Consider the following 10,161-nt stretch of genomic DNA (forward strand, 5'->3'; position numbering starts at 1 on the left):
TGTAGTCGTCATAACCATTAAGCATTTATTTAGAATTCAAGGCACACTTAACAAGCATGGCTACCACAGCATTCTGCAGCGATACGCCATCCCATCTGGTTTGCGCTTGGTGGGACTATCATTTATTTTTCAGCCGGACAACGACACAACACATCTCCAGGCTGTGTAAGGACTATTTGACCAAGAAGCAGATTGATGGAGTGCTGCATCAGATGACCTGGCCTCCACGATCATCCGACCTCAACCCAGTTGAGATGGTTTGGGATGAGTTGGACTGTAGAGTCAAGGAAAAGCAGCCAACAAGTGCTCAGCGTATGTGGGAACCCCTTCAAGACTGTTGGAAAAGCATTCCTCATGAAGCTGGTTGAGAGAATGCCAAGACTGTGCAAAGCTGTCATCAAGGCAAAGAGTGGCTACTTTGAAGAATCTCATATTTTTATTTTTTTAACACCTTTTTGGTTACTACATAATTCCATGTGTTATATCATAGTTTTGATGTCTTCACTATTGTTCTACGATGTAGAAAATATTACAAATAAAGAAAAACCCTTGAATGAGTGTGTCCAAGCTTTTGACTGGTACTGTACATGACAGGAAAATCACGGTTTTTAAGTGCACTGGGTCTTTTAAAGTGATGAACATAAGGGAAGATGTAAATGCTATATTTACATGGCGTACATGTAAAGGTATACAAAATAATTGGTGGTTTACAGTACACGGTAAGGAAAACAATGCTTCACCACGAGCCTTCAGAGTTTATGAGCGGAACATAAAATGCATGTCATTTCATTAGTAGTCAGAGCAAGCAAAAGCATCACGGTCTCACAGCGATGGTGTAGACTCCCATGGTCCTCCTATCCCACAGCCATCTGAACCTGGCCTTGGAGGGACTCCACTTACAGTGACTGGTGGTGAAGTAGTAGAGCAGGGGGTCCAGACAGCTGTTGAGGCTGACGAGGGCCATTGTCACTCGCCGGGCATTGTAGATGGCGTTTGCATAGGGACAGTGCTGGATGACCCCTAGACGGCGGAGCAGATGCAGGAAGTGAACCACGTGGTAGGGCAGGAAGCAGAGTAGGGTGATAACTAGGATTGTGTAGATGACCCTCAGGGCTCCGCGGGCTGTGTTGGTCCGGATGAGAGCGATGCGCCGTGCCACCAGAGGGTAACACACCAGGATGACCACAGAGGGCAGTAGCGAGCCGACGACGAGACTGAATATGCTGTATGGCACCAGACGCCTGTCCCACTCTTTCTGGGAGAAGTTTTCAAAGCAGCTACGGTGCTGGCTGTCCAGAGGTCCCACTAGGATGAAGGCCAGAACAGCTGCCCCCGCCACCACCCACACTGCTGCACTCACCAGTACAGTGCAACGTGAGTTCCGGAGCCTCAGATAAGTGTGAGGATAGGCGACGGCCACATATCGATCCACACAGATACAGGTCATGAAGGCGATGCTGATGTAGATGTTGGCGAAGAACAGTGTTCCTGTGATGCTGCAGGCCACATCTCCGAATACCCAGTCATTGCTGTTGCGGTGGCAGTGGATCTTGAAGGGCAGGGTGCAAAGGAAGGTGGTGTCAGCGAGGGCCAGGTTAATGACAAACACGTTAGAGGAGGTGCGGGGAGTTATCTTGAAGATGAACACATAGAGGGCTCCCACGTTGCCTGGCAGGCCCAGTGCCATCACCAGACTGTAGACGGCTGGGAAGAAGTAGAACTGGTAGTCTCTGGGGGTACTACAGTTGTCAGTTCCATCTCCAACAGATGTATTCATTGTTTCAGGTCTGGTTTGGTTATCAAAAGGAGCTTGTATGTGACAGAACCAGTGGAAAGTAGATTTCTGCTTTCCCTTGCTAATGATGCAACCTGTGGGGGAAGTGTTCAGTCAGATTATTAAGCTGTTCTGTAAAAGTTGTGATATCACTGTTGCTGTTTTACAGGCAATGTTTATCACATCCTATCATCTGCTTGCTTGACACGTGCAATAACTTGCCAATATAATCAGAATTGTTGAAGCTTCCGTTGTAAGAAAAAAAAAGTTGCTGTTTGAATTATCTAAATTCACTTATGGTAATTGAATTGAAATGATCAAGATGTTTTTCCGCTTATGAACCTCATGACTGTTCTGTGACTAGGCTACAATTCTTTAACTATGACCAAATAATGTAAAGTGTGTTGGTAAAAGATGGTATGTTTAAAGAAAAAAGTACTTACAAAGTTTGAAGAACTCTTAAAAAAAAGTCAAACTATTACAGTAGGCTACTTCACGTGAACACTAATCAAACACATTGTCTGTTTTCCCCCCTTCACCTTCATATATGAGCTGATGTCACAGGGGTTGGAAAATCTTTGTTAGCTCTGGGGCGCTGCTTGGTGCCGAATGAAGGCACACAGGAAACTGTCAGTATATGCATTTTGCTCTTCAGTGTGGTTTGTATCAGACACCCACCATCCTGTCAAGGAAAGTGTTGCTCTGTTATTTTAAGTTGAAGGTGTTAGAAGAGACATTTATAACAGTATATGGCTAGCTATCAACACATAGAAGCAAGCCTTTGTCACAAAGTCAGTTTAAGACTGACAATCTGAGTTTGTTTTTCCTTGACATAATATTAAATCATCTTCTTGGAGAAATGTTTTAACTTGCATGCTATTAATGATAGTTTATTGGTTCCTTGATACATTACTGTACTTCACTAGAGGTTGTGTCCTCACTAAATTATGCTAAGCTTGCCAAATTGATTTTTAGGTTTATTTCAACATCTTGGTACATATGTAGAAACATACATAAAGTGTGATGTCACACTATAAAACAGGTGAGAAATGATCAGCCTAACTAGGACAGTGCACCATTAAGTCATGAACAACAAACTGGCATACAACTAAAGCCTTATTTATGCATTAAGTGATAAAGAGTGTCCATTTGAGAGCTCTTGCCAAGAAAGGTGACTTGTAGAGTGGCTTTTCAATAAAAATATTGTCTTGGCTTTAACTCAGTGTAGTGTGTTTGTTATGATGCTATTCTGGGTGTCTTGACTCTTCTTTAACGCTGGGGGGCGCTTAACACAAACCAAATGTCCCTTACTGCTGGTCATATCATTGCCTGCAGCATAGCAACAAGCCATATCCACAGATTGTAAAGTGAAATTCTAAAGCATGATTATTGAGCACGGATTTTGATCCCAAATGTATTTGCTGTTAGGGGCTTTATGGGTGCTAATGTGTTTTAGTTTTTGTATTGTCTAGGTTTTTTTTGTATATCTAGGTGTTTATGTCTATGGTTGCCTAGATTGGTTCAATCAGAGGTAGCTGTTTATCGTTGTCTCTGATTGGGGACCATATTTAGGTAGACATATTCCTTGGGTATTTTGTGGGTTGTTATTCTATGTTTAGTTGACTGTTCTGCACTAGCCATATTAGCGTCACTGTTCGTTTTGCTCAGTGTTCATTCTTTAATTAAAGATGATGTACACTTACCACGCGTCTCCTCATTATGACGACTGTGACAGATTGACTCTAAAGCAGGTGCCAAAAATAAACACCTAATCAAATTGAGGGGGGGGTGTCTGAAAACTACATTTACTAACCATTTCCTTCCCTTGTTGATCTGTAAACATGCCTCTTTCCCATTACAAATACGTATGTATCTGACATTTGGGGAGGCTACTTGGGTTATCTGTCCTTCAGTCAGAAAGAGGATAGAGGAATGTGTTCTACTGGAGCAGGTGTTATGGAGTTTGTTATTCTTTCACAAAAGTAGCATCACTGCATGCTGCACCCCCATGTGTCTGTCTTACATAAGCGTCCTCCATCGCTTCATGGCCTAAAATTAGACTTGCTCAAATCAAGGCCTCTCTCTCTCTCATCCCTTGCTCCATTTCTTCCTCTGAGATCAAAGCCTTTCCTGTCCTTCCACATTCAGAGCTTTTCGAAAGCTGTTGAGTCAGCAGACTGATTTGAACACTTTGGGTGAGATATTAGAAGGAAACTTCTTGCATGATGAGACCATGCAGAGAAAGAGAGAGAGAAATCCCTGCACCTCTGGACATATTTATACTTTATATTGTGACAACTTTTACTCCACTACATTCCTAAAGAAGATAATGTCATTTTTACTTTATATTTTCCATGACACCCAAAAGTACCTGTTCAATTTTGAATGTTTAGCAGGACAGGAAAATGGTTCAATTCACACACTTATCAAGAGAACATCCTTGGTCATCCCCACTGCCTCTGATCTGGCGGACTCACTAAACACAAATACTTCATGTCTGAGTGCTGGTGTGCCCCTGGCTATCTGAAAAAATACAAATAACGTGCTCTCTGGTTTGCTTAATATAAGACATTTGAAATGATTTATACTTTTACTTTTGATACTTAAGAATATTTGAGCAATTATATTTGCTTTTGATATTTAAAGAGCAACTGCCTTTAAAAAGCAACAACAAATCGATTTGATGATGTACATTCGCCCACTAACATGGGGTGAACAGCTGTGGTGATTACTCTCAATCCAATAGTATAGACAGTAAGACAGACCTGCCCAGCATCCCAACTTTGTTACATAAGCAGACACGTCGCATATTTTTTTACTTGAGAAATACTGCACCAAACACATTAGTTATATGTAAAATTGCGAAACTAAAACATCATCGGCAGAAATGTCAGAATTAATGACAGATTTCTTGAGTAATCTTAGATTAATTTTGGGGATTTTGAGAAAGTGAACAAAACTTTCAAGTCTACAGTCTCTCATGGGGGACAAACATCATTAACCAAACGCGGAATGGGTCAGGAAACACACCTCCAAGTCTGAAATCTCGTATTTCTAATGACCAACAGAAAAATACACGTGCCAATCGGCGTGTTCCGTGGCTCTTTAAGTATATTTAAAGCAAATATTTTTAGACTTTCACTCAAGCAATATTTTACTGGGTGACTCACTTGAGTCATTTTCTATTAAGATATCTTTACTTTTACTCAAGTATGAAAATTGGTTACTTTTTCCACCACTGACAAAAAGAGCTGACATTTTATGTACATCATCAGTTCATTAGGTCCTTTTATTCAGACAACGGTAAGAAAAAAGTGGTACTAACATGAAATCTTGGCCTCAGAGTGTAGTGGATAGACAAATAAGACTGTCTATGCATAGGTTGACTTCCACTATACTGTACTGCACTACTCAAGACCCATCCTCTGCTTCTGTTTCAGACAGTCAGTGACTTCGTGGCATCAACCACAGAGAGTGCAGATGTAAAATGTATGCCTCTGAATTGTTAGTGGAAGGATAGCTGTCGGCTCAATTATTATTATTTTTTTGATGGCCCTCTCATGGCAGACACAAGACACAAGCACTGCTGCAGTGTGGAATTATCGTGAGATGTGGGTGTCTGGGAAGGAGACCTAGTTTGGCTCTCTCCTTTCTACTATCCTAGTACAATGCCTACATAAAATATCACACCCCTTGACTTCTTCCACATTTTGTTGTGTTACAGTTGGAATTTAAAATGGATTAAATGTAGATTGTGTGTCACTGATCTACACACAATACCCCATAACATCAAAGTGGAATTATGTCTTTAGAAATGTTTCCAAATTCATAAAAAATGAAAAGCTGAAATGTATTCAACCCCTTTGCTATGGCAACCCTAAATAACTTCAGGAGTAAAAATGTGCTTATCAAGTCAGATAATAAGTTGCATGGACTCTGTGAGCAACAATGGTGTTTAACATGATTTTTAAATGACTACCCATCTCTGTACACCACACATACAATTATGTGTGGGGTAGTCATTTAAAAATCATGTTAAACACCAGTGAATTTCAAGCACAGATTCAATGGCAAAGACCAGGGAGGTTTTCCAATGCCTCTCAAAGAAGGTCATCTATTGATGACCCACCCGCCCGACTAGCATCACTACTCTGGACGGTTCTGAATATGTGGACAACTACAAATACCTAGGTGTCTGGTTAGACTGGAAACTCTCCTTCCAGACTCACATTAAGCATCTCCAATCCAAAATGAAATCTAGAATTGGCTTCCTATTTCGCAACAAAGCATCCTTCACTCATGCTGCCAAACATACTCTCAAAAAACTGACTATCCTACCGATCCTTGACTTTGGCGATGTAATTTACAAAATAGCCTCCAACACTCTACTCAGCAAATGGGATGTAGTCTATCACAGTGCCATCTGTTTTGTTACCAAAGCCCCATATACTACCCACCATTGCGACCTGTATGCTCTTGTTGGCTGGCCCTCGATACATATTTGTCACCAAACCCACTGGCTCCAGGTCATCTATAAGTCTTTGCTAGGTAAAGCCCCGCCTTATCTCAGCTCACTGGTCACCATAGCAACCCCCACCGGTAGCAAGCGCTCCAGCAGGTATATTTCACTGGCCATCCCCAAAGGCAACACTTACTTTGGCCGCCTTTCGTTCCAGTTCTCTGCTGCCAATGACTGGAACGAATTGCAAAAATTGCTGAAGCTGGAGACTTATATCTCCCTCTCTAACTTTAAGCATCAGCTGTCAGAGCAGCTTACCGATCACTGTATCACAGCCAATCTGTAAATAGCACACCCAACTACCTCATCCCCATATTGTTATTTATCTTCTTGCTCTTTTGCACCCCAGTATCTCTACTTGCACATCATCATCTGCACATCTGCCATTCCAGTGTTAATGCTAAATTGTATTTATTTCGCCTCTATGGCGTATTTATTGCCTTACCTCCCTAATCTTCTACATTTGCACACACTGTACATAGATTTTTCTATAGTGTTATTGACTGTACCTTTGTTTATGTGTAACTCTGTGTTGTTGTTTTTGTCGCACTGCTTTGCCTTATCTTGGCCAGGTCGCAGTTGTAAATGAGAACTTGTTCTCAACTGTCCTACCTGGTTAAATAAAGGTGTGTATATATATATATATAAAATTCCCCATGATGTCAGCTTTTTACCTAACAGTCGTTATCTCCTACAGAGGGAAAGAGAATGTGAAAAATGAAGAAGCACCAAGATATTGAAGGTCTGGGTTCATTTTCCTCTCACAGTTCATTGGTGCTGTGTAAACAGCCTCTATCTTTCATAAAGGACTAATGACAGTCACTCTTTTAGTTTCCAACTGTGCCCTTTGAACTGTCCACCAACTGTCAAAACTGCTGCGTTCCTCTGTAGTATCAAGTGTGCAGTAGTGTGAAGGATCAAGACACCATTGCAAGCCAGATGTTTGAATTTACTCTACTACTTGCATAACAGAGAGGATCTCTCCAAAGATGATCACCAGGGTATCCCGTCGGTTCATCATCAGCACCAGTTGTAGTTTCACATTACCTCTGACAACCAACAGACTCAAGCTAGGTGAATGCTGTCTACAACTTAATGAAGTCACTGAGGATGCTACAGATACTTAACTGAGCTGTTCTAGTGGGAGGAGCTTCCTTTGTGATAGTTCATTATTTATCATCATAGCCCAATACATTTATTGTAAAATTATGATTACTGAAAGTATTTACTATGAGGATTAAGCATCCAAGTACATTTGAGAAATAACCTGAGTGAGCATGATATAATCATGCAAATTGTATTGATTAACATCATTACATTGTTTATATTTACTACATTTGTCTAAGACGTGTCATGCCCTCTTGCTCTCTGTAGGTCAAGCTAGCAGGATGCTGTATTCTTTATCCATGAAGTATGGAACCTGCCAGAGGCACTTAGACAGCATGCTAACAGCAGCTATGATTTATTCAGTGGTCCTGTTAACGTTGATTACCAAGTCTCGTAAATCTTTCAGCCCAACTGCTCCCGCCGTTTCTTCTCTCTGCAGTTTGTGTGTGACATGCCGACTCTGCATTGGCTACAGTAAGCAAGCCAACAGAGCCTGAAGTCAAGGCGAACACGTACAGTCAGGGACTGGGTAACATCAGACTAAATGTTTTCATCCTAACAACTTTGACTTTGTTGGTAGTGTCTATTGTGTGAGATGAATACCATACATACAACTATCACATTTCTTGGATGTTGCAATGAACTGACATTACATAGTAAGATTGAGTAGAGTTTGTACAAACTACATCTACCAAAACTGTAAACTAGTAAAAAGTTAATACAAATCAATTGTCAAATTTTGAAGAGTAAGTAATTTACTGTATATAGAACCACGGAGAGAACCAGGCACTAACCACAACTTTGTTGAGTCCCTTTCAGTTTGTCAACCCTCGAAAAGTAGCCTATGGAAAAGCCTAAATCTCTGCAGTAGTAAAAGTCATTAAAAGTTTTGACCTTGGCTCCATTGTGTGTTAGTTGTGTTAGCCTAGGTAAGCTTAATTACTTAAGGCGTCTCAACTGACAACCAATGCCAGGCAAGCAAATCCTCTTTGCTTTAGACAAGGTCCCTGTGGGGGGACAAAATGGCGCCGTAGAGAGAACACGGTGTTTCAGCGAGCTCTCGTGGCATTCGTAAATTTATATTGTTACATTAATCTCCTAGCTTGAAAAAGTGGTAGAATTGGCTAAATAAGTTACCATATAATGAGTCTTGACGACTATTTCGCAAAAATCTCCGACAACATGCCCAATAGAACAACTAAGAAGTCGACCAAAACCACCACCCCTGTGGATGTGCATGAGGAGCTAGCTAACGTTAGCGAAGCTAACACCATTGCTGATCCAGGCACAATGGACCTGATGATTCAAAAGATGACTGATAACATTACTAAAGTGATCGATGCTAAGATAAGAACGGTCTTGGAAGCAATAGCAGGCCATTCAGCTGAGGCGGAAGGAAGAATTGCTGCAGTGGAAACTTCAACTACATCTATGGACGCTAAGATAAAAGCACTTGAGAAACAGGTGCGCGAAATGGCGGAGCACATTGACGACTTGGATAATCGAGGACGCAGATGCAATATTCGTGTTGTGAGACTCCCGGAAAATTCTGAAGGGACACGTCCAGTAAAATTCTTTGAGGAATGGATCCCTGGCTACCTACAAATGGACACTAAGGCTGGTCGTGTGAGCGGTGGTTATAAAGTTCCACAACTTCACCGACATGCAGCGCGTCATGGATGCAGCTAGAAACATCGGCTCTGATGGTAGTCAACATAAAGGTCCAAAGGTCTCATTCTTCAATGATTATTCCACAGCGGTTGTACGAAGACGCAAAGCGTTTGATGAGGCGAAGGCTCGACTCAGGAGAATGAAGATGGACTACGCACTGTTGTACCCGGCCACATTGAAGATTATGGTCAACGGATCACCTAAAAAGCTCTACACACCTGAAGAGGCTGCTGCGTTTATTGACTTTCTCGGGTAAATAACTTTAAGCTGCACCTCCACAGCATTGAATAACTTTGTTTATTTTTGGTTGAATCTGATCATGAAACAGTGGTGTGAGTCCCCACGTACTCCGGCTCAGTAATATTTGTATCTTTATTATTTTTCTTGCTAAAGTAATAGCCGCTATAGCTCAGGCTGAGATATGTGTGAATCCATATTGGTGCCCAGGCTTGGTTTTAGGTGGAAGAGCCTCAATCTTCTTCTATTGATTTTCTTTTCTATATATATAAAGGATGAGGCTATTGAGCGGCAATGCGGACTTAAGAGTCTACATTGGAGAGTTGAAATCCCCTGCATGTTAGCTAGTGGGAAAAAACCCTTTTGGATCTTTACATGTTTAATTTTTGGGTTTAGTATAGTTCGAGTTCAGGGTTCATATTTTTTGTTTATGCTCAGTGAGATAGAGGAGAGTTCAACACATGGAAAAAGGTACCACCCCACTTTTACAGTAGGATCCAGTCTGGATATTGAATGGTCAAGATACAATGGCAGATAACAGACTGCGAGTATGTGCATGGAACATTAGAGGGAGCCATAACCCCATTAAAAGGAAGAAAGTACTGTCTTTTTTGAAAAAAGAAAATATTGATATTGCCCTGTTGCAAGAAACTCATTTGGATGATAAGGAGCACCTGAAATTACAACAAGGAGGGTTTGGTCAAGTGTTTTTCTCATCATTTACATCCAGAAGTAGAGGTGTAGCAATTCTGGTGAAAAAGAACTTACCACTTAAGGTCTTGAATTGTGTGAATAGAATAGATTATTTTTTATGCCCAAGACGTCTTTGCAGTCTGTTTTATCCGCTAGGATA

General features: G+C 41.2%; 1 protein-coding gene across 1 annotated transcript; it reads right to left on the reverse strand.

Moving 5' to 3' along the window:
• Positions 1-516: 516 nt before the first annotated feature.
• LOC112216620 (lysophosphatidic acid receptor 6) lies at positions 517-2,368 on the reverse strand. The gene is made up of 2 exons (XM_024376606.2): positions 2,218-2,368; positions 517-1,869 (listed from the first exon to the last, which is right to left on the reverse strand). The coding sequence occupies exon 2, from the start codon at positions 1,775-1,777 to the stop codon at positions 815-817; it is 963 nt and encodes a 320-aa protein (XP_024232374.1). The 5' UTR covers positions 1,778-1,869; positions 2,218-2,368; the 3' UTR covers positions 517-814.
• Positions 2,369-10,161: the final 7,793 nt, after the last annotated feature.

This window comes from Oncorhynchus tshawytscha, linkage group LG16, assembly GCF_018296145.1.
Source record: "Oncorhynchus tshawytscha isolate Ot180627B linkage group LG16, Otsh_v2.0, whole genome shotgun sequence".
NCBI lineage: Eukaryota > Metazoa > Chordata > Actinopteri > Salmoniformes > Salmonidae > Oncorhynchus > Oncorhynchus tshawytscha.

Coding starts and splice junctions, on each gene's coding strand:
- LOC112216620 (XM_024376606.2), bottom strand. CDS start 1,777: ATGAATACATCTGTTGGAGATGGAACTGACAACTGTAGTACCCCCAGA.